The 24,343-nt window shown below is 55.7% G+C and overlaps 1 protein-coding gene across 3 annotated transcripts; it reads right to left on the bottom strand.

Moving 5' to 3' along the window:
* Nucleotides 1-264: 264 nt before the first annotated feature.
* Nucleotides 265-21,443, bottom strand: DRC7 (dynein regulatory complex subunit 7). 3 transcript variants are annotated; one of them, XM_070611966.1, is made up of 18 exons: nucleotides 21,351-21,443; nucleotides 17,658-17,885; nucleotides 17,098-17,272; nucleotides 15,896-16,021; nucleotides 14,975-15,169; nucleotides 13,129-13,287; nucleotides 11,988-12,206; nucleotides 9,518-9,646; nucleotides 7,362-7,434; nucleotides 6,303-6,431; nucleotides 5,988-6,116; nucleotides 4,752-4,972; nucleotides 3,726-3,941; nucleotides 3,031-3,141; nucleotides 2,834-2,944; nucleotides 1,707-1,901; nucleotides 636-775; nucleotides 265-545 (listed from the first exon to the last, which is right to left on the bottom strand). In XM_070611966.1, exons 2-18 carry the CDS (start codon nucleotides 17,846-17,848, stop codon nucleotides 452-454), a joined length of 2,613 nt encoding a protein of 870 aa, XP_070468067.1. In that variant the 5' UTR covers nucleotides 17,849-17,885; nucleotides 21,351-21,443; the 3' UTR covers nucleotides 265-451. The 3 variants fall into 3 exon arrangements, with proteins under 3 accessions (XP_070468067.1, XP_070468069.1, XP_070468068.1); XM_070611968.1 differs by having other exon boundaries at nucleotides 15,896-16,076; nucleotides 21,351-21,406; XM_070611967.1 differs by lacking the exon at nucleotides 14,975-15,169.
* Nucleotides 21,444-24,343: the final 2,900 nt, after the last annotated feature.

Here is a 24,343-nt window from a genome sequence, read left to right as displayed (position 1 = left end):
AATTCTGGGCACACGCCTTGGCCTTGCCATTCCCACTTGGTGAGCTGGGTCCCTCTCGCCATGCTGAGCTCTAACCAGGGGTTTGAAGGTGGCTGTGAGACCTGCAGACGTGCTGCAGAGCCTCAGCATTCCACAGGAAGAAGGACAGGAAGCAAGTGAGGAAGGGGGCCAAGGTGTGGCGGCAGGGGCGGTCCCAGGCTATAGATTAAGAAGGGGAGGAGAAAAAGGCTAGTGCTGGAGCGTGTGAAACATGAGGTACAAATGGCAAATTAAAAGTGTGTTTATTTACAGGAAATCGTGAGAAGCAGGAACAGACAGGGCTGCAGGGAGGTGGCGTGGCAGGGAGCCTGATCCTCGGTCCACAGTCATCAGCTGGGTGCAGGGAGCATAGGGCCGGGCTCCGGGGGAGGTTTCTTTGTCTGTCAGCTTTGGCTGAGGCTCCAGGAGGGCCTCAAGCAAACACTTTCAGGAGCTCCACCAGCCGCGGGTCCTTGTAGAGCTTCTCCTCCAGAGCCAAGTACTTCAGTGGCGCCAACTCCTTGTGTCTGAAATCAGAGGGATGAGCGAGAGGCGGTGAGGGACTACAAAGCTGCTCCTGCAGCCTCCTTGTGGGTCCCTCCCCACCTCATCCTCACCGATTGAGCCGCTGCTCCAGGATGCGGATGCGGAACATGGCTTGAGAGCAGTAACTCAGGTAGAAGTCTTCATCCTCAGTCGTCAAGGTCACCTGGTTCTCCTGGTACCACTGCTGCTTCTTCTGTAGTTCCTGGGTCTCCTTCGGGCACGGGGAGGAGAGAGCAGGCGGGTGATGAGGGCTGAGCCTCACCTAGGCTGCAGGCTGAAATCCTACTGGTCGCCAGACAGTCCCATGAGGGTTGGCCCAACTACCCCCACCCACAGAAGCCAGAGACAGGGGCCACAAAATGTCTTGGGAGGGAGCAACGGGGGTCACGTTTAGAGGGACACCATGTCCATGAGGTCAGAGTAGGAGTCAAGCCTGAGACAGCCATGTGGCTCTGGACAAGGTATATTTTCAGAGCTTCCAATTTCTTTTCTGCAAAATGAGGGTCATTATACACCCCCCCACACACACACAACCACCACCACTCTTTGTAGAGCTCTTTGTGAAGATTAAATGAGAAAATGCATGGGAACTACATGGTGTATACCTGACCAACAGAAATGGGTCAAGGACTAGGAGTTGTTATAATGCACCATTTATCCATCCATCCATCTACCCATCCACCCATCCCTCCACCCACCCATCCATCCACCCCTCCACCTACCTATCCATCCATTCTTCCTCCCACCCATCCATCCATGCATCCACCCATCCATCCATCCATCCACTCATCCTTTCATCCACCCATCCCTCTACCCACCCACCCATTCATCCACCCATCTCTCCACCCACCCATCCATCCACCCATCTATCCATCCATCCATCCTTCCTCCCACCCATCCATCCATCCACCTACCCACCCATCCATCCATCCATCCATCCATCCATCCTTCCACCCACATTATTCCACCCAATGGATAAGAGTGAGGAATGACAAGTTGGTCATTTGGAAACTCCAAGCACTGACATACTCATCCCCTCAGCAGTCCCTCACAAGTCTGTGAGATGGTGGGCAGACAACCCTGGGTCTGTTTTCTGGATGAGGATGCCAAGGTCCCCTCCCCTTCCCGGGCCCTGGCCACACCTTCTCAAAACGGGCCTGGATGAGGTTAGCTTTGTCGATGAGCCTCTGCTTGAAGTCACTGAGACACTCATCCTTGAGGCGCACGGCCTGCCATCGTGTCAGCTTCTCTCCTGGCGGGAGCTGTGCCAGGAACGGGGCCAGGTAATCCAGCTGGGCCTCCACCTGCCGCAAGTGTTCCTCGTGCATCACGCGCTCCTGTGGAGGTGGTGGGGGAGGGGAGAGGGTCAGCTAGACCAGGAGGGGCTGCAGAGACCTCTTGGCCAGCCCTCCATCAACATGGAACTGAATAAAACCTGGCCTCAAATCCAGGTCCCAGTGCTTGGTGCCTCTGGGACTGAGGCCTTAGACAGGGCCTGCGTGCTGTCTCTTGTAGCCATGGTTATTGGTAACAGCCAACTCCTGTGTCACATAAATTCATGTCTCTACCTGAGCCTCAGCACTTACCTAACACTCAGTGGACGCTCGCTCAATCAGTGGTAATAAATGGTGGCTATGAACGATGTTAAATCAAAAACTGGGTACTCCCTTTCCTCTTTCACCTTGGGGCCTTGTGTCCCGTGCTGGCAGACAGGGGCCAGTGAAGCTGGAGACGCAAGGCTGACGCCCATCCCTGGGAGTCTAAGAGCCAGTTCTCTGATGCCCGGCCCTGCTTCCCCAAACTCAGACTATTTTTAGAAATCCCCACTTGGTTAGTGAAGGGGATTCAGAATCTGGTCTTGAACACCAAGCTGGGTCTTGGCAACCTGAGGGTGTAACCTGTATGCCCTGTGCTGCAGGGGCTGGAGAGCCCAGGCCTGGGGCGAGAGTCCTCTTGCTGGGGCTGCCAGCCCAGGTCATGACCTTGAGGGGAGCGCCCGGTGGAGGGGGTGCACAATTTTCATTATTCCCCATGCTTAGAGGCCTCGGCTTGGCCACAACCCCTGGAGGTGGGCGGAGATCATGAGTGCTCTTTAGGGGTGAACCACAGAAATGGTCAGCTCAGCAGCAATGATGACCGCAGTGGTGTCAATAACTTCACCCCTGTAAAGGGCTTCCAGGCAGAATCCCTAATCATCCTCAGCACCCTGGAGGCGGGGGACTGGGGTGGGTGCAGGAAAAGCCAGGGCCTGGGCCAAAGCAAGGCTGACCATGGCCTCCCGGTACTCCTTGCTCTTCTCGTTGCGCTTGGTGTCATAGATGGAGATGGTCAGGGTGTGCGCCTCCTCCTCTTCCTCTCGGAGCTTCAGGATCTCCAGCACCTGAATTGCGAAGCGGGAGAGGGCACGGTTAAGGCACTCTGTACCCCCGCCACCCCCCACCTGCCTGCTCTCTCGTGGGACCCTACCTCCAGCTCCGACTCCCAGGCCTGATGTCTGGACAGCTTCTCCTCGTTTTTCAGCTGCATCATGGCCTCGTACTGGTAGAGAAGCTTCTTGGTGTGCTCCATGGGCTCCACCTGGGACAACAAGAACCACAGTGACACAGAGACGCAGCAATGGCTGGGGTCGTGGGCAGACTCTGGAACCAGCCCACTTGGGTTCAGATCTTCCCCTGCCATTTTCCTAGCTGCGTGACCTCAAGCAAATTGCTTAACCTCTCTGGGCCTCAGTTTCCTCATCTATAAAAACAGAAATAATAATAGAAGAGGAACTGGAGACTCAGAGAGGCTAAGGAATGTGCCGGAGAGTGAGGGTTTGCACTAGGAAAGCCAGCCTCGTGAGAGTGGTGGAATCTTCTGCTACTCCAGTGTTGGAACCGGGATCGGGCGTCTGCTCTGCCCAGGGCTGGGGGGTAGGGTCCAAGAGGAGCAGCCCTAGCCTGCCCAGTTGTCTTTCTTGGTGGAAAAGGGAAAGGTTTTCAAAGGAGCTTTGAAGAAAATGTCTCCAGATGGGAGCTCTTGATCTTGGCAAGGGCCAAGATGACTTCCGGGGCTGGGATCCAGGTGTTTCCACCCCAGGCCTCCCAAGCGGCTGGGATGGGACAGAGGCCCCAGTGCCCCCCCCCCCCCCACCGCCCCCCCAGCCGTGGCCCCAGGCCCACCTCGAAGCTGACGCACATGTCGGCCGTCATGATGGTCTTGTTGCCCTTGCTGTCCACCTCGGTACGCCGCAGGAACTCGCGCTTGGAGGCCGTGATGTGGTCCTCGCGGCAGTGGTAGCGCAGCTGGATGCGCTCGTCCAAGATCAGGAAAACGCGCTCCGCCACGTCCTCATCCGCAGGCTTCGCTGGGTTGCGGGAGAACCGCTCTGTGATTTTCTGGGAGGCCAGAACAGGCACAGGATGGGAAGTGGGAAAGGGGGGGTTCCCTGTGCTCCCCGAGGGCAGGAGCAGAGGACACGCAGGGACAGTGGGGTCTGGGGTCATTTAGGGGTTCACGTCGAGTAACCCTTCCTGGCCAAGTAATGGCTCTTGTGGCCTCACAGGTTCTCAGTGCCAGGCCCCTGTAGCCCCATATGGTGCTGGACCCCTTCTCTAGCTCCCTCCACAAGACACTGCTTGCCTACCTCCAGAGATGGGGGGCTCACCACCTCTCCAGGCAGCCTGCTCTATCAGTAGACATCCCTTACTGCTAGAAAGAGCTGCTATGGTAGACAGCCATTAAACACTGTTGCCAAATAATTTGTAATGATGTGGAGGGGAAAAAATGCACAATTTAATGTTGAGTGGGTGATACAGGGGTTCTACACACAGACACACACACCCCACCTTGAAAAGACTCTCAAAACAAAACCTATTAATACACGGTAATATCTGAGAGATACCATTCTGAGATATTTTTACTTTCTCTTTATATCTTTCCACATTTGCTAAATGTTTAGTCATGAGTGTGTATTTTTCATAATAGTACGGGAATGATACCTCCTTGGTCCGGTGGCCAAGGGCACAGTCTGGCATCAGATGGCCCTGGGATGTGCACTTGGTAAATGCTCCTAGCTCTCAGCTAGGGCTGGGGAAAGGCTGCTCGGGAAAGACCCTGCTCCAGAGTCAGGGCTTTAGCCATCCTGGGGTAACCTCAGCCCACCAGAGAGGGCGGGCACTCTGTCCCCGGGCCCAGCAAGCTCTTACCACCACGGGCCGGGGGTTTGACTCTGCACTGTTCAGAACCAGCTTCTTGACGCGGGGCCCGAAATTGATGTGGCGGTAGGACAGGAAGTCCGAGCGTCCTTGGTAGTACTCTGTCATGGTCTTGGGCGTCTCTTCCCGCTTTATCAGGCCGTCCACACGGGCCGTTTCGTAAAACTCCATGACACGGTCCATCCCGGGTTGCATGGTCTTGTATGAGTGCACTGCGGTGGGAGACGGGGACCGGGAGACAGCTGAGTGAGCACCAGGAGCTCTGACCGCCGAAGGATAAGCTGAGCCCGGGCCCCAAGGAGAAGGCATGTCCACGAATGCTCATGGATGAGCACTGGATGTAACCAATCTCTTACTGCTGGATGTTTTGGCTTGTTCTGACTTTTCTTGTTATAAACACACCATCATGAATACCTGCACTGTGCATTTTTTGTTCTAGCTTGTTAATTGTGCAGGACAATTCTCGGCAGTAGAATTGCTGGTCAAAAGGTATACACATTTTAAGGCTGTTATTGATATATTTTGCCTAACTCTCCCCTAGAAAAGCTGTGCCAATTTGCTTTCCTACCAGCAATGACAGGGAGTGACTGACGGCTGCTTTGCACACTTGTTCACACTCGATAGGACCATTTTTTCCATCTTTGCCAACATGAGGGGTAAGAAGGTCCCTTAGTGATTTAGTTTCATTTTTTAAAAATTTAAACCACCAAATGAGGTTGATCTTTTTAAAAAATGTGTGTTGACCCTACGTTTTTCTTTTGTGAACTCCTGGGTAGGGGTGTTCATTCTCTCCCCAGAGAGGGCCTTCTCTCCCTTCCCAGCCTCCTGGGCTCATGGCCGTGTCCACACCCTCTGCCCTCTGCCCTCTGCATCGCCCTTGCTGGGGCATTTGTTGGTTTTATTGCTCAGCATCCTGACCCCCTGTAAATGTGGCCCCCACCGTGTGCCCGATCCCAACCACAGAATGGGCATGTGGCCCTGGCTGTGCCTTTCCTGGAGGAACATTGTCACGTTTCCGTGGCTCTTCTGTGCCTCCCCTGACCTCCCACACAGCTGGTCTGCTTAGGGAAGCAGGGTGGTTTCTGTTGCTGGCCACCCAAGAACCCTGTCCATACACAGATGCTGGTTCCTCCCACCACATGCCAGTCACCACGGAGAAGGCTGCCATAAGAAGCACGTAAGGCCCCACCTGGGGCTCCTCACTGGCCCACAGTGGGGTCCACATACCACGTAGAGCCTGGGGGTGGCCCGGCTTGAAGTAGTCGATATTCAGGCCTGTGACCTTGTTTATCTGCTTCCGCTCCAGCATGTCCTCCCGGTTCTGGTACCACTCCTTTATCTCCAAAGTCTTGGTGCCTGAGGGCCCAACCAGTGCTCACTGCAGCCAGGCCAGCTGCCCAGCCTCTGTCCCACCGTTCCCAGAGCACAGAGGCCAGCAGGGCCCACACTCACACCGAGAGGGTGGCAGTGACGTGCCCAAGGCCACACAGCAAGTCGGGGGACCCAGCCCTCCCGCTCCCCCGCCCGGGCCGTGGCCCTTACACTCTGCGTCCTCGTAGGTGGTGAGGCGGCACACGAGGCCATTGCTGTTGAGGTACGGGGCCCACTTCTCCAGCTTCGCCCTCTTGTACTGTATCACCTTCTTCCCATTTGGGCAGCGAGTCTCAAATGCTGCGGACACAGAGCGGGCTGGGATCCCTTCTCCCCAGATAGGGGGGAAGAGAGGGCCGACCCCTCCCAGCCACTCCTCCAGCCACTGTCCCTTGCACCGTCTGCTAAGCTGCCCCTGGCCCCAGGTCTCCTCCAGGGAGGCAGAGGAAAACAGTCCCCAGGGGCGGCTCCGCCCTGAGGAGGTCTCTGGTTGGAGCTGACCACAGGATCTGCGCCCTGCCGCACCACACTGCCTCGCCACCGGGCTGTCGCCTGTGCAGGTGTCTCTGCTGAAACACTGTCCCCTCCTGCCCTTCTGGGCTGACTCCTCCTGATCCCTCAAAACTTAGCTCAAATGACTCCTCTTCCTAGGAGCCCCTTCTGCTCACTCACCCTCCAGGCCCCATCCTCAGGGCTGGGCTGGGCGCTTCTCCTCTGGAGTCCCTTGATACCCTCTCTAGCCCTTCTCACCCTGTCAGAACGGCCTATGCCCTCCCCATGGGTCTAGGCGCTGCCAGCCGGCCAGCTCAGCAGCCAGCAGATGTTGGCATGGGGCACGAGCGTCCCTGTCCGCCTGCTTCCTCTGCCTGCCTGTGCCCCGTCCTGACGTCCCCTCCCTGTGCCCTGTGGGTACTGTGCACGGCCTCCTCCTGGCAGGGTGGGGTGAGGGAGGGGAACAGCTGGTCTTCGGTCCTCCATCACCTCCCACACTTCGTCATCCGGCGTGTGCTAACTGAGCGCCCTCCTGTACGCCAGAATGATGTCAGGCCCTTGGCCGCAGAGCTGAGTGTGCGTGGCGGGAAAGAAGGAGGAGCGTGCAGCAGGAAGCGGGAGGGGTGGAAACGAGGGGCCTCGGCAGCCTCTGCTGGCCTCCCCCTGCCTGGCAGGTGCCGCAGACCCCTCCAGGGGCCCGGGAACCCATCCTGGGGGTGAATGCAAGCACGCACACACCTTCCGGGGAGATGTCAATCTGCTCCACCCACGAGCTGGGCATGTCGAAGCTCTTGTCTTTGTCGTCCTTGCACTGTTGGGAGAGGCGGGGCGGGGGTCCCGGTCAGGGCTGGGTCTCGGAGCAGCGGTTATGGGCAGAGCCTCCGACTCGCCCCCCAGGGCCAAGCCAGGGTGGGTGGGCAGCTCCTCCAAAGGAGGCAGAGGTCACGGGCAGTTCTGACCTGGCATGACCCCGCACACGGAGGAAGAGGAGGAGGCAGCTGCTGGCCAGGAGCCCTTCCCTTCTCCCACCTGGCTGGGGCTGCAGCACCCCTGTGCCACACGCCCCACCTTCCCTTGGTCAGCGGAGGCACCAGGCACAACCCTCTGTTAAGAGAGGGGCTTCTGGAGTCAGGTGGACCCAAGCCCCAGCCATCCAGCACCAGCTCTGGGGTCCTGGGCAAGCCCCTTAACTGCCCTGAGCCTCAGTTTCCTAACTGTAAACTGGACCCCGCGGGAGGCTTAACAGACAGAATGTACGTAAAGGGCTTGGGACACTGCCTGGCTGCCCTCACTGTTTGTTCTCTTCGAGCCTTAGTTTCCCCATCTGTAAAATAAAGCCTGTCTAGACAAACGGTCCCCAAACTAGGTAACTGCAGAAACTTGGACCAGATTTTCCTCTTTAAAACTTTTCTTGCATAAACATTGCTCAGATCTCTGACGCTGCTCATCGGATCGGCCCCCGCCCCGTGGGTCCCGGACTGAGTGCACAGGGAGGCCCCGGTCCCCAGAGACGCGGCCGCTGAGAACGCTCAATACCAGCTCCGGGCCTGTCCACACTGCTAAGCCAACCACGTGACAGCTGCGGCCTCATTTTGTCCCCAAGCCATCCCTGGAGGTAGAACAGAGTCACCACTGGCAGACCAGACTTGGGAGGCAGACTGTCAGGCCCCAGGTTCAACTCCCAGCTCTGCCGCTTACTGGCTGTGCACCTCTGGGTGGGGCAGCTCACCCCCCGTGTGTAAGTCTTCCTGTCTGTGAAGTGGGCTGACAATAATCCTGGACAACACACTCACGCCTCCCTCACCGGTGGATGTGAAGATTTAGAGGCGTTAATCCAGTTAGCACCTCCTGGCACTTAGTGAGGGCCATGGGAGTGCTGCCTACTGTTAGGGGCTGCACTGTGTCCCCCCACATTCATATGTCCAAACCCCCAGTTCCTCAGAAAGTGTCTATATTTGGAGATAGGCTCTTTAAGGAAGTAATTAACTTAAAATGAGGTCATGGGGGGGTCCTACTCCAACACGACGGGAGTCCTTGTGAGACGACGTCAGGACACAGCCACGTGCAGAGGGAGGACACAGGGAGGGGACGGCCATCTACAGGCCAAGGCGCAAAACCAGCCCTGCCGACACCTTGTCCTTAAGTGTCCAGGCTCCGGAACCGTGAGAAAAGGAATTTCTGTTGCTTAAGCCACCTGGTCTGTGGGACTTTGTTGCGGCAACTCCAGCAAACGAACACGCCTGTGATTACCGTGAGCAGAACAGACCCGCTCCCCCAGGTAACGTGCGGACGCTTAAACTGAAGCTTCCAACCACTGGAAAGTTTACCCAAGATGCCGACGCCCATAGCTGAGGCCTCTGGGCCCCTCCACGCACAGGGCCTCCCGCAGCCACGCCTGGAAGGCCCCGGACTGGAGATAAGAGAAGGGATGCTGACATCTGGGGAAGGCCCCGGGCCGATGACCTTGAGAAGGGCTGATAGGATGGAGAAGAAAGGCCTGGACATACATGGGGGGATCACGGTGGCTGTGCAGGAAGGCCTGGACATGAGGCAGGGCTGGCCCTTACAACCCCAGAGGAGCAGGGTAGCCCCTGAACAGGGTGGAGTCGGGGGGCGGGGTGTGTGGGGCAGGAGAGCTGAATGCAAGTCCCAGTCCTCCCCTAACCCACTGGGGCAGGGGTCCTGGGTGGGGCTCTGGACCTGTCTGGGCCTCAGTTTGCCCATCTGTAAAATGAGGGCAGGGCCCAGGCCCTTCTGCTTTGAGGAATCTACAATTGGGCTATCTGGACTGTCCCCCCCATACACATCCATGTGGTGGGGACATTTGTCTGGCTGGCCCGAAGCCAGACAGGGTGTGAAGCCCCTCCCACCTACCATGTGCCGCTGAGTCTCACCAGATTGTCCAGGTCCTCGTCATCGTTCATCCCAGTGTCCTCTTCCTCAGTCGTGGACAGGTGAGGCTTGTCGGTCCCCAAGAGCAGGTACTCCCATCTCACAGGGTCTCCCAGGTCAAAGACCAGGTCCTGATGGGGGGGGAGTCAGGTGAGCATGCCCCACCACCACACCCCTCCTGCTCCACGGGGTGGCAGGAGACAGCTGTGCCCGAGTAGAGAGGGGGCCTGGGCCCGGGTCGCAGATGGACAGAGTGTCTGCTCCAGGCAGCCTCTGAGCGCCCCCACCCTCCCCATTTCAGCAGGGAAACTGAGGCCCCGAGGCCCCACTGCCCAATCTCCCTATGAAGAAATCGCATCGGTGGTCTCGTGAGAGACTCAGAAACTCCCTGGCCTGGGATGGGCCTGGACGTGGGGTCGTTGTGTACTGTCAGGGGGCGCCCCAGGCATGTTTAGAGCAAACGCAGGCCAGTGAGATCTCATGGGAGGCAGAAGTGGCAGCTTGGAAAAAAGGCCTCTTCACAGTTCTTACCCACGCCGGGGAAGCCCCACAGGCACGCGTGGAGCTGCCCGGAGGAGGCAGGTGGCAACTTCTCCTGGCAGGGGTCTCCACCCTCTTTTCACCCTAGCCCACCTGAGCCCAGGCTCACCTGCCAGACAGCTCCCAGCATGCAGGGAGCACCCCGCACCCCAATCTGCCTCCCCAGGGTGGGGCGCCCCTCACCCCAATGCCCCCTGAGTCAGTTCCAGTGGGAGATCAAGGGCTTATGAACAGCTGCCCCCAAGCGTTTAATAGGAAGTTGTCCTGAAGTCGCCCTAATCCTGGTCCTCGCTGTGGCATCTGAGTCCACGAGGCAGAGGGTTACTCTGTCTGCTGGGAGGTGGGCGAGGGAGGAGGGGGACGTGGGGGAGGACAAGGAGGGACAGAACTGCTCTGGGTCTAACAATGACAGGCAATAGTCAAGGCTCCGTGGGAGGAGCCGGCTGGCACAGGTGTTTGTATTTCTTTGAATCAGGTCCTCCACTCCAACCTCGTGAGTGGTAAGCAGTAGTTAGACGTTATGCTTTGCTGTTTAATGTTCTATTTCTATTTTCTAAAAACATAAATGAGTGGACGACTCCCACGTCCCGTGAGCCTGGGCGTGTGTGCACCAGGTCTCTGTGCAGGTGCATTGCGTCGCTCCCCGCTCCCAAGGCCATTTCAAGGTTCTTTGAAGGAACAAAGCAGCTGCGGCCGTGCTCATTTTGCAGTAAAAGCGGCAGCCAGTGTCGTGATCGCTTTCTTGGTACCCTCGCTTGGTGATGCAGTACTGCCCCTCTGGCCTCACTTTCCCACCAGGCTGCCCTTCCAGCTCCGTCTCACAGCTTCTGTTCTGCGCATCATGAATTTCCTCCGCCTGGCACTGGTCAGAGCGTGCGGGGAGGGAGGCTGAAGGACTCTCAGCCTAGAAAAGGGACGAAGGGGGACTGGAGGGGCCTCTGAAGGGCCACTGGCCTTGAGAGGGCACTGGCCACCGTGGCCGTTATGAGCCTGCGCTCTGGGGGAGGGTGGTCTTGCCTGTGCCCCATCCGTGCCCCATCCAGGACAAGTCCTTTTTGCGAAATGAGAGCGATGATTTATTGAACAGCCAGGGACTATTCCAAGGACCGACTGAATGTTATTTCCTACAACCTGTGGGGCCGGCGAGGGCAGAGCAAGCCTGGCGTGCGTGGCTGAGGGAGGCCAGGGGAGTGGGTGCGTCTCCTTCACCGAAGGCAGATTTCCTCCCCTTGGACCATCTGCCTTCGCCGCGGACACAGTGACTTGCACTGGAGAGCACGCGCGTTAACTCTGACGTCTCCCACAGCGATGGCAGCGTCCTTGGACGGGGTCACATTGGAATAGGGGCCAAAGGCCCAGGATCTGCCTTTGGGAGGCTGGCCTGGTTGGAAATGGAGGAGCTTGGAAACAACAAAGAAGCCCAGGACTTGGAGCCTGGAGCCTGGAGCCTGTCTCTCTTTTGACTTTTGCACAGCTCAACGAATTTCCACAAACTGGACGCACCCTGGTTCCTTGCACCCAGATCAAGAGAGGGAACATTGCCCGCACCCCAGAAAGTCCCCTTGTGTCCAGTGATGACCTTCCCCTGCATACGTGCACATATTTTTAACCTATGTAAATGGTACTGAGTTTTGTGTATATACATGTAAATTTATGGAAATTCATTGAGCTGTATACTTAGGATGGGTGCACTTTTCTGCGTGTGTGTTACACTCCAACACAATGCTTAAAAAAATCCTTCATACAAACTAGCAATCCACATTTTACAAGGCTATACAAATCAAAAGAGAGACAATAATCATATGAGAATGGTTGTTTAAGGGCAAAGGAGTGGGCTGTGGGGCCTCAGCTGTGGGGCCAGCTCTCCCCGCAGATCTGGCCAGCGCCTCCCCAGCCCCCGTTGTGCCTGCCGCTCCCGGCCCAGCCCGGCACCTTGCAGCAATTCCAGCAGTCCTGCATGTTGACCCAGTAGTTCTTGTGGTTCCAGAGGCTCTCAATGCCCAGGAAGTGGTCATCTTGCGGGCTGTAGCTGCGTGCCGTGAACGGGTCAATGAAGAAGGTCTCGGGTACCTCGCGCTTCCCCGACAACACTAGGACCCAGCAGTGCACCCGCAGGCCGTGCAAGGGGTCAATCTTCGCTTTCTCCGCCTCCTGCACAGGAAACGGTGGGTGACTATGGGCCAGTTGCGTGGGAAGGGGCGGGGGGCGTCAGGGGCCCAAATATCTCCCTGGAGTGGGGGAACTGGTAGGAGAGCTGAGTTCTGATCCAGACTGCACTACTGGCTGGCCCTGTGAGGACATCACCCCACCTCTGCATCTGTTTTCTTATCAATAAAATGGGAGGATCTGAGTCGATCTGTGGTTTACACACTGGGTCCTTTGGGGCTCTAGGGTATCTGGGATTTGCTGGCTTTCTGTGTTGTGATTCTGAGTGAGCTTTCATCCATACAGAGGCAACGGGACACCATACGGCTTCCTTGTCTGCCTCCCTCTAGGAGAAGGGTGATTGTGTCATGTTCATTATTGTATCCCTGGGGCCTGGACCAGAGGAGGCACCCAGTAAACGCTATATGGAAGGAAAGAAGGGAGGAAGGAAAGGAGGGTGGGAGGAAGGATGGGAGTGTGGATGGATAGAAGAAGAGATGGGAGGATGGATGTTGGAAGGAGAGATGGGAAGATGGAGGGATAGAAGAGATGGGGAGATGGATGCTGAAAGGAGAGATGAAAGGATCGGTGGATGGAAGAACAGCTGGGAGGATGGATGGGAGGATGTATGTAGGTATGTCTTCAGTGCAAAAGTCTGGAATGAGGAGAACACCAGAGCTGCCCAGCATAAATGGGTTTCCCCAGCAGCAGAGCTCTCTGACGTTAGAAATCTATCACCAGAAGCTGGCTGACCGTCTTCCCGTATGGCCCAGCAGAGGTGGGGGATGGTTGAGGGGTGGAGGAAGGAATGTGGACTTGGGTGTCCATAAGCACATCCCTTCCACGACCTGTGTCTGGTCCCCTGTTCCGAGCAGCCCTTCCTCGAGAGCTGAGCTCAGGGGTCGAGGGCTGAGGACGATGGACCCACCAGGAGCCGTTCCTCCTCCTCCCGCAGCCGCCTCTCCTCCTCAGCTTTGATCTGCTCCTGCTGCTTCATCTCCTGCTCCTGCTCAAACTTGCTGCTCAGGTCCCTGGGCGGTTTGATGGCGTACTTCTTAGCTGGTGCCTTTTCCTGCTGCTGGACGATCTGTCACCCAGCAAGAGAAAAAGGGTCAGTGGCCTTGAATTGCCCGCCCCTCAGACCAGGAGATCCCAGTGCTCCGGGAACCTGCGGGCTTTCTGGCCCTAAAGGCAGAGGGAGCCTTAGCCCCAGCTCCGTGACAGTGAGCAAGCCCCCCGCCCCCTTCCCTTCTCTTCTGTAGAGTGGGATCTGAACAGTAAGAACCTTCTCCAAGGCCTGTGTTGAGAAGTAAAGAAGGGACAACGCCCGCAGGAGCTGCCTGCCGGGCAGGAGACCAGGAGAGGTGATTTTCTCCTCTTCACTCCCCACTGCCCAGACTAGCTATGACCTGGATCTGATCTAGAAAGAGGGCAAAGGGTCGGGAGTCAAATTTTCCAGATTTTGTCATTGGAGGGTTTCCTACGTTGACTTTAAGTTTTCTGGGTAAGGAAGAAGAAGAAAGCCTGTGTGTGTGTGTGTGTGTACAAATATGTGCGGGGTGGCAAGAAAAATGTCCAGAAAAGAGCACCACAGAGGCTGCAGAAGTGGGCCTGTGACAGTTACAAGGGAGAAATAGCGACCCTCCGCGGTTGAGTCAGACCAACCAGGCCTCGGTGCCTGGGTCTCTGTTTTCCAGCCTTGTGACATACTCATTTATACAACAGGAGTGATGGTACCCACCACACAGCACCAGCGTGAGGAGAAGCCAAGTCAATGGACACAAAAGTGGTTTATAAACCAGAAAATTCTCTGCATCTATTAGCTACTGACGTCATTTTAATCACTAAAATTTGGGCTGAGATAAGAGGCCAGAGTGTGAGCTCACAGGCTTTTTGGAGCTGAAAGCAACGATGGAGCTTTTGTGCTTTCTTCCTTGGAGAGTTGGGCCCAAGAGAGCAAGGCTCTCACCAGGTGCCTCCCCTCCTTCTCGCCTCCCTCCACCAGAGGGCCCACCCAGGACCCCCGGGGCTTGCCCAGGTGTAAGCCAGGTGCATGCGCACCCTGCTGGAAGCCCCAGGCCCCTGCATCCCCAGCCCTGAGCTGCAGGGGCTTGACCCCAATCACAGAGTCCTCGAATCAATCCAGCTCATGAAAACCATTTTCTGCCTGTAGTATGGCTGTTTTCCAAATGCAAAGAGATGCTTTTATGACTCCTAAAATTAGATTCACTTAAAAGTGTTTCTTGTGTTCACAGCAGCCTCTGATCGTTATGGACCTTTCAATCAACAGGTATGAAAACACAGCCACCACCTGCTGGAGGCTTGGTGACATTTTCTTGCTGTTAAAAAGGGGCGTTTTACTGGGAGGGGGAAAAAAAAGAAGTAAATGTCTGTCCATTCATCTGTTTTTTCCTTATAGGAATCGGCTGGGTGGATTCTTCTCAAGTGCGTTGGGTAAATTTGGAAGAGTTTGACTTAAGATATAGGCCATGTGGCATTCACAAAATTTACTTCATGGGGAGCATGGTAGCTGAAACGGAGTTATGACAAGGGGAGACGGACAGCCCCTTTGGAGACCTGGGCTGTATGTGTTAAGATGCTGAGGACAGAGAAACCGCTAGCGGTTTGAAGCAGGAACTCCAGGGCAGCTGAGGGCTGCTTGGTGATGGAGCCGCCTGTATGTGGCCGTGATGGGGGAAGGGGCAGCAGGGACACACTGCCCTGAGGATGGCGAGTCCTGCAGGATGCTGAGGGCAGCGCGAGCCCGGCCGTACCTCCTTGGGCTTCAGGGTGAGTGGGCACACCTCCCGAGTGAGGTCCATGTGGCATATGTCCTGCGAGCCATAGCCATTTACGCAGTAGGCGTCGTAGCCAGAGCCGATGAGCATGGAGCAGAGCAGCGTGCTGAAGTCAAAGCAGTTCCCCTTCTGCTGCTCCAGCACTGTGGTCGGCGAGTAGAGGAAGGGGGGCTGGCCACAGCCGGCTGGTCAGTACAGCCCAGTTCCGCTGCCCCCGACCCGTCCTCCCCACTCGTCTGGGGCCGGGCGCTAGGGCCCACGGGCAGTCTGGGCCCCAACACGGCTCCTCCGCGTTGTCGGGTCAGGGAGGCTGCTCAGAACAGGATGAAAAGCACAGAGCCCATGTCCAGAAGGCGCCGTCCACATTTGCCTATACTCTTAAGGGGCTGTGGACTTACGGATGGGAAAGACCCTCTGGACTGTAGAAGCTTCTAGTCTAATGCTCTCTGATCCGTCATTTTATGGTTTTATTCCAAAGTTCCCCCATCCTTTCCTTCTCTTCCCTGTCTCAGATCTCCACTGCTCACCAATCCCTTTTTCCCTCCCTCCTTCCTCCATGAGAAGCAGACTGAGCTGGTCAGAAGTCCAGAGATGGGGCTGAGGGCCACGGGCAGCAGGGCCCTCCCATCTCTCTCCTTTCCCCACCTCCTGAAGTCATGAAAGGAAGCCTCTGAAGGCAGAAAGAGGCGAAGGAGGCAAAGAGGCAGGAGCCTGGATACCGGGCTTGCTGTGTGATCTCAGGCCAGTGGCCACCTCTCTCTGGGCCTCTTTCCCAACCTGTCCCAGACAGACTCATGGGCCGTGGCCTGAGCCCTGTTGAACCTCCTTCTCCCGACCTGCCTGGCTTCCCATCTCAGGCCTCATGGGCCTAGGGATGCAGCCCCGGGTGGCACTTACCGGCTTGAGGGGGTCAGGCAGGGGCACCATGGACAGGAAGTCTGAGACAAACTGGGCGCAGCTCTCCCAGTTGTAGAGCTCAGGGTAGGGCATCAGTGTGGGCCGGAGCGTTGTGCTCACGAACTTCTGCAAGAGGACAGACCACAGGCCCCTGGGAGGAGACCACCCGCTCCCAGGAAGCCTGCGAAGCCGGAGATCAGGAGTGGCTCTCCAGGCCTCTCCAGGGTCTCAGGCTCCCCCTCACTGTTGGGAGTTGGAGGCAGCAATCCCTCAAGACCCTTCCAGCCCAGATCTAGAACAATTCCTGGGTGCCAGTGACATGTCAGGGCCTCCCTGTCACCTCCACTGCCCCACTGAGTGCCACTAGACCTGGCATCACCTCTCTGATCCCCCAGCAACCCTGTGAGGCAGGTCCCCATCACAGATGAGGACACTGAGGCTCTAAGAGGTGAGCTGACTGGCTCAGGGCCGCAGTCAGGAGCAGAGCTGGGTCCGTCTGGCTCTTGAGCACCGCCCAGTGCGGGGACCTGGGGCTTCGAGGGGCCTCGAGGGGCTGCTGTGATGCCTGGAGGCCCGGGGCCAGGCCTCCAGGGTCACCCTGTGGATTTGAGGAAGGCCCCCCCAGCACAGATCTCACGGCTCCATCTAAGAGGCAGCCCTGATGCGGCCCCCACTGATCACGGCAGGGGAAATGCAGGCCTGGGTGACCAGCACAAGAGAAGAGGGGCCTGGGGACCCGAAGGGGAGTTGTGAAGCTTCAAGCACAGGCAGCTAATACAAATGTTAAAAGCCACCATGTGGGCCAAATAAAACAGTCTGAGAGTCCCTGTCAGCCTGATGGGGAAACCGAGGCCCAGAGAGACTCAAGGATGTGCCCTGGGTCACAGGGCTGGAAGAGAGGAAGCCAGCGCTCGGGCCCTGGTCCATTTTTCCTTATTTCTCTACTCTTCCCCGCACAGGGCCGGCCTCTGGGGCTGGAGACTGCCCTGGGTTTCTGGCTGCCCCTTAGGTGGGGCGCGGGGTCTCCAGGCCCCCTCAAGCCCCCGGGGGTGATCTGCACCGAGCTTTCTGGAGCCTGCGGGCACTGGAGTTTATGCCTCCCATGGGCTATGAGCTCCAGACCGTGAGAGGTCTGGTCTTCGGCCCGTCTCCTTCCGCCCTCTGCTGTCTGCCCCAGGCCTGCCCTCCCCGTCCCGGCTCACCGGCAATCCGCACTCATTCACGGGGTGCAGGAAGAGGGGCACGCGGTCTGGGCACAGGTCACTGTACTGGCGGGAGAAGTTGTCTGCCACCTGCAGCAAGTGCTCCTCCTTGGGTGTGTTAGTTTGGTAGGAAACGGGCAGCTTGAGGATGTCGATCGTGTCCTTGGTAGAGATCCTGTGTCCACGAGGGGGGCAGCATTAGTCTGCATGAGGCTAGACCCGGCGCTCAGGGACCCCTCCATCTACCTTAGCTGCCATTGCTCTATCCCTTCCTCATTTAATCCTCACAGCTACCTTGGAGGGAAGTATCATTATTAGCTCCTGCGCTTTTAAACAGGTAAGGGAACTAAGGCACAGAGAGGTTGATTGACTTGCCTAGGGTCACACAGCTAGTGAGGGGCAAAGTGGGGACTTGGAGCAGGCAGCCCGAGACACCGGCCCTCACTCACAACTGCCTCCCTCTCTGTCCTGGTCCTGCCTCCCAGCCACTGCTTCCTCATTCTGCCTGGCTCATCCTTTGCCCACCCTGCTTTGACCTTGGCCCCCACCCCGACACTCACGAGATCTTCCCCGGGACCAGGATCTCCGACAGCTTCTTCTCCAGGTCCCTGAGCGCCTCCTGCGTCAGCGGGGCTTCCTCCCTGCGCACCTCCACCGGCCTCAGTGTCTTCTCTCCCCGCTCCGCCCGCTCGGCTGCCTCCTCCCGCTCGGCAGCCTCCTCCTCCTCCACTTTCTCCTTCAGGACCTCCATTCTGGGATGTCTCCTGCTGGCTGTCTAGAGATGGAGTCTAGAGATGTATAGAGGGATAAATGCGCTCAGGACGGCTGCCTCCAGACCAGGAAGGAGCCACCAAGAGCGCCTGCGCCCAGGCGGCGGTTTCAGTGGGTTAGACGGCGGAGGGAGAAAGCGATTCCCTCATAATTGTCCTTTCCATCAAGGAGAAAGTCCGGGCTTGGTGCTGGCCCGTCTGGAACGCCTCCCTAACATTTGCAGACTTCCCTTTAAAACAAAGACACAGCAGGCCACGGGTCGAGAGCTATTGCCAGGGCCCAAGGAGGCAGGCCGAACTTGCTAATATTGCTTTGCTTTTTCCTATATTCATTCTGACGGTCCCTTCTCATTATGGCAAGTGATGCTAATGATGTGGGATTACTGTAGTATTATGAAGTTTCCTCTTTAAATATGTTTATTAAGTCCAATAAGTGAATTGGTTTAAAGAAAATTATTTATAATAGTAAAGTGGTATGGAATATGACCAAAAATAACGTCATCAAACTTGGAATTGAGGCACAGAGTGAGCAGGGCAGGGCTGCCACCAAGGCACTTGGACAAAGGGCAGGTGTGTGTGTGGGGGGGGGGGTGACACGACCTGTGCCCTCCTGGCCGAGCCCCAGGTCAGCCCGCAGGGTGATCATTTTGTGAGCCACACTGAGACGCCATATATGCCATGTGCCCTAGGGACGGCCCTGCCTGCGGCCGCAGGGCAAAGCCTTGCTGAGGTGACCACTAGTTCCTACCCAGAGATCCAGTCCTGCCTTCCGTACAGCAGAACCCCTATTTTGTTGGGGACAGCAGTGTGCCTGGTTCTAACTGTTCACCTTCCCAGCCTCCCACACGACTAGAGGTGGCCGGTGACATGAACCCAGCTCTGGCCCAGACAATGGGAGTCAAAGTTGCAGGACGTCAAAGGCCGGGGCCCAGCTGGCACAGACTCTTTGCCCTTCTCTTCCTCCTGCCTGGGACATGGGCCTAAAGCGAGAGGTGGGACGGCTGACACGTGACTGTGAGGTGACCACCCGTGAGGACCAAAGCTGCCTGCTGAGGACAGCAAGTGCAGAGACGGGGGGACTGGGGTCCCCAGCGCGCTGTGGAGGCCCTGAGTGCCACCTCCAGACCTCCTGTCACGTGAGAACACTCAGCTTCTGCTTGTTTGAGTGGCCGTTGTCGGGTTCCTGTTACATCAGCCCAGCTGATGTGCCAGCCGCCCACCTCCTGGCTCGGGTCTTCCCGTTACCACGCCTCAAATATCTATTTTCCTTACAGCAAACGGAGCAAAGTTCCAGAGAGGAGGAAAATGGACCCAATGCACAGGATGTGATGGGGGGATAGAGAGGACTGGGGAGAAAAGAGCAGGGTCTCCCCAGATTTGTCACCCCTCCCTGAGATGGAGCCAGAACTGAGAGGACAATGGGAACCAGGAGGTGCAGGCTGGGTCCCCCTCCCTGCTCTGAGCCCGACCTGGCCACTGCAGCCTCTGGCGGAGGCGAGTCACTGACCGCCAGCCCGGCCAGGGGAAAACCTGGCTCGGCTGGCAGCTCCTGCTGGCCCTCGGCCACTCCCTGCCCCTTCGGGGCCTCAGTTTCCCTTTCTGCAATGTGAAAGGAGGGAGAGATGTTTCCTGTCCGATGCTGACGTTCTGTAGGACTCAGGTGAGGATGAAGGCACCTGTTACTGGTGGTCGGCCTGCCTGAGTCCCAGGTGGTCAGCAGCCCAGCTGAGGCCTGGTGTCCAGCAGCCCCTTCAGGGCCCCAGTTCCCTACAGGCAGACCTCCCACTGTGCCCACCAGCCAAGCAGCACAGCCCCGGGATCAGATCCGTTTGTCTGACTCTCCGGCGCAGAGAGGATGCCTCCGCAGAGGGCAGTCATAACCATCACAAGGCGCTCACAGTTTCCTGAACACCCACTGTGTGCCAGGCACTCTGCTAAGGGTTACACAGAGATAATCCCATTCATCCTTCAGGACTCTGTGAGATAACAGAAAGTCTGCATTGCCTCTGCCCGCCGTTCCTGGCACAGGGCTCCTGAAACCCTTGTCATTTCCTAAGTGATAAGAACACGAGTTGCATCTCTTGTCTTGTTGAGGTGACCCTGGGGGTGCTCCTGGATGGGGCTGGTCACCAGAAAGACCCAGCCATGATTACAAGCTTGGAATTTTCAGCCCCGCAACCCTCTCCTCCAGAAAAGGGAGAAGAGCTGGAAATGGAGTTAATAATTGACCACGGCTATGTGAGGAAGCCTCCGTAAAATCCTGATAGTATGGGGTTCGGAGCGCTCCCAGGTTGGCCAGCACATCCACACCAGGAGGGCAACGCACCCCAGCTCCACGGGGACAGAAGCTCCAGCGCTCGGGACCCTCCCAGACCTCGCCCTGTGTATCTCTTCATCTGGGTCATCCGCATCCTTTAGCACATCCTTTAATAAACTGGTAAAGGCAAGTAAGTGTTTCCCTGAGTTCTCTGAGCCGCCCTAGCAAATGAATCAAACCTGAGGAGGGGCCGTGGGAACCTCCGAGTTGTAGCCGAACCAGACACAAGTTGTGGGTCGCCTGGGGACCTACCACTTGCAATTGGCATCTGTAGTGGGGTGGGAGCAGTCTTGTGGGACCGAGCCCCTAACCTGTGGGATCTCTCACTATCTCCAGATAGACAGCGTCCGAATTGAGTTCACTTGTAGGACACCCAGCCGTGATGTGCAGAATTGCATGATGGGGGAAAATCCCCACACATTTGGTGAACAGAAGTGTCAGAAGTGAAGAGTTCTGTGTGAGTAAAGGAGACACACGGGAGATGGGAGACGGAACCGAGTCTTCCCGTTACAGACCCTATGAGGTGACACTGTCATGCTACCCACTTAGCAGATGAGCAAATCGAGGCCAGAGAGGTTAAGTGCACTGCCTCAGGTCATAGAGCTGGCTAGTAGCAGCCCTGGGGTTCGAACCCCATCTGGGGCTTCTGGCTCTGAAACCCATGCACTTCAGGGCCTAACGAGACGGGGAGGTCCTAGAAGGGAGGGTAGCAGGGAGTGGCAAGTGAGGAAAGAAGAAGGATGGGGAGAAGCCAAGGTGTCAGTGGGCAGCAGGGGTTACGACGGAGCCCAGGTGCCAGGACACAGCCATCAGAGGCAGAGCTGGGCCAGAACCCGCAGCACTGTCTTCCCCACACCAGGCTGCCTCATCAGCTGCAGTGCGGGGTGGGGAGGAAGTCCTGCCTCAAAGTTCCCTGGACCCTGCCCAGGGGCCTGGAGGCCCTCCCCACGTCACAGGCCCTTCCCTGCATCCCTGTCCCCAGCAGCAACTTCTTCTTCCCCAGAACACACACGCACACACAAATACACACACACACACACACACACTGACAACTTCCTCAGAAAGGTCAGGGCTGGAAGCCCCCTTACCACCGCCACTCTCCCATTCCCCCTCCCCCTGCCAGGCAGGGTCCAGCAACCCCCAGCGGTCCCCTGTTCCCTACTCACCCCTCTGAGGATGGCCTGTACAGTCTGTTAGCCCGTCTCCATGGTAACAGCTTTCTGAAGCTGAGGGCAGGCCCTGGGAGAAGAGGCTTCTGGGAAATGTAGTCTTCTGGGTCCAGAAGACCCTCTGCGGCAGGCCCCTAGGCCAGCAGCCTGCTAGAGCCAGCTTGTGACAGTTTGCAAGAGCTGACTGTTCAAATGTCAGAAATATTTGTGAGCCACTTGACACACACAGCCATTATTACAAATTCAATTATAAAAACTGATAAGTAAATAGATATTAAAAACAAAGGTAATGAATACCCCCAAACTCATCACTTCTAATTATTTTACTACTTTTTACTATGATCTATGTTCTTGAGATTATTTATGCTTATTTCATCTGTACAGTGAAAATATTATGTAACGGTGGGCATCTCTGCATCTTGTCCCAACTTCTGTTCCGTGATGTCACGTTAGTAGTTTGAAATTGGCCGTAGGATTATTTACACCATGGAAGTGGGCAAATGCTCCAGACCGGGGCTTTTTCCTCCCGGCGAACCAGTTGTTCAGCATTTACCAGGACACCGCTGCCTCTGCCCCAAGCTCAGCCAACACGGCCTTCATCAAGACAGAGGGAAACCAGTGTGTGTCCTGGCACGGCTGCTGTCGTGCTGGACCGAGCCAGGCTGCCTGACTGAGTCCTGGGTTCTAGTCCAGCCGGGGCGTCTGATTTAGTATATAGCTTGCCGGACAGGGAAAATGTATCCATTAGGTTAGTGGCCCATGAAAAATGTTTAATTTTAGTTTCTTTGACATTCATAAGAAAGATGAATAGACTAAGAATGAATATATAATTGTGAATCCACTCTGGATTATATTCATCTTTGTCCCCATGCAATTGTAACGTATAAATTTTATGGTTTTGCTTTGGGAGGCAGGAGTCCACCAGAATCGTGGTGCAGCCCTGTGGGGGTGGGGGAGCTCAGAGAAACACTGCAGAGGTCCTGACAAGGTCACATAGCTGCTGTTCCTGGTGAAAATGTAGGAATCAAGTCAATTCTCAGTAACAAAGCATGACTTTAAATTCTGGTTGAAATACTATGCAGTCATGAGAAGTAAAGTGTGCTGGGTAAATCAGACGGAGGGAAAGCTCATGAGAGGGTATGTAGACATCAGTCCTGGAGCACACTCTGGGGTTACCTCCGTGGGGAATTTGCTCACAGTGAGGGAAGGAAGCAAGGAGGAGAAAGAAAACAGGTGATGTGTCAGCCTGGTCAAATGGAACATAGACTTCAGTTTCCTTTTTTCCCATGCAACATCTCATTTCTTTTCTATATTGATTTACTCTCTTTTATCCCTATACCTGCTCCCATTCCCTGATCCCTATGGCAACCGTTCTGATGTGTATTTTTTTTCTCAAAATGAGCCTTGTTTGCCTGCTGCTGTTTTTAAGTTGTGTAAATGGTATTGTGTTACCGTCTCATTCTGTTTCTTATCTTTTCACTAAGAGCTGTGTTTTAAAGATCCATCCATGTGGCTGTGTGTCTGCGGTATGGATCCACACTAATTATCCTCTACTCTTCCAGTGAGGGACACCCAGCTTTGCCACCCACTCCCTTCCCCTACAGATAATGCCTCACGTGTCATCGGTTGTGTGCCTTCCAGACCTTCCGGATGGTTAACAGGAACGCTTGCTGCGTCAGCAGCAGCATGCCGTTTTTCTCCAGCAGCGAAACCTCCACTCCCCAACCTTCCGCAGTGTGTGTGGGGCCGGGGACCCTCGCCCCTGCCGGCAGCGACATTATGTGGCTTCCTAACATTTGCCAGTGTAATGGATCCCTATTAAATGTGCATCTCTCTGATTACTGGTGATTTTCGATGTGTCTTCTTGAGCTAACATGTGAGTTTTAGGTGTTTCCTCCTCTGAAATTGTCTTTTAAAAACTCAGCCCATTTTTCTTTACTGGCGACAGTGTTCTTGCTTTGATTTGCAGAACTTCCAGATGTCAACCGCTGGTTTCAGGTTGGCAAACACCTTCCTCCACTCTGTCCTGTGTCTGCCGACTTTGCCCGTGGTGTCCTTCATTAAACAAAAACAAATCTTAGTTTTGACATAATTAAATTTATGAGGTTTTGCTCTGACGTTTTGTGCTTATGAATTTTTGTTCGAGAAGTCCTTCCTTGCCCTTAGGTCACAAAAATATTTTCCTACGTTAACTTCGTAGTGTTACCATCCTGTTTAGAATCTTTCCTCTGCCTGGAGCCTCTCTCTCTGTATGAGGAGTTAGGTACGGATCCTGTTTTACTTTTCTCCATATAATAGCCATTTTCCAACACCATCGTCAGACCGTCCATCCTTCTTGGTGATGCCACTCTTATTGTTTATTAAGTCCTCGAAGTATACATAAGCCTGCCTCTGAGCCCTCTGTTCTGTTCCACTGGTCTTCATGCCTATCCCTGCAGAGACATCACGTTGGATTTACCGCTATGGCCTTGTAATATCTTTATATCTGCAGGTCAAGTCTTCCTGGTTTGCCCTCTTTCACTAAGGTTGACCTAGCTGTTTGAGGCCTATGCATCTTTGTATAAATTTTAGAATACATTTTTAGAAAGTCTAGAAAAGTCATTTGGAATCTTTATTGGAATTGCCTTATATTTATAGATTAATTTGTGAAGAGCTTTTATCTTTTGATATTATCTTTCTGGGAGCATGGAGCAAGTAAGTCTCCTTATTTCCTGTATATTTGTTATATTGTAATGAAAAATACCAGGAATGAAGAAACTGGGGCAGAACAGAGAGAACTGGGCATGGAGGCACGGTGGGGGGACCCTCCCTGCAGCACACAGAGCACACTGCAGTGCAGAGCCTGTAAGGTGACGGCCAAGGCCGAACTCTGGCTCAGTCGTGTCATGCGGGTCCAGGCGGGCCAGGCGCCGGGCAGCCCTCCTGGCCAGCATCTCGTTTAAGTCCTTAGCAGCCCTGTGGGGCAGCTGCTGCTGCCGCAGCTTCACAGG

The sequence above is a fragment of the Equus przewalskii genome, chromosome 3 (genome assembly GCF_037783145.1).
Source record: "Equus przewalskii isolate Varuska chromosome 3, EquPr2, whole genome shotgun sequence".
Lineage (NCBI taxonomy): Eukaryota > Metazoa > Chordata > Mammalia > Perissodactyla > Equidae > Equus > Equus przewalskii.
The sequence above is the reverse complement of the archived record's forward strand: the minus strand, read 5'-3'. Positions and strand labels throughout refer to the sequence as shown.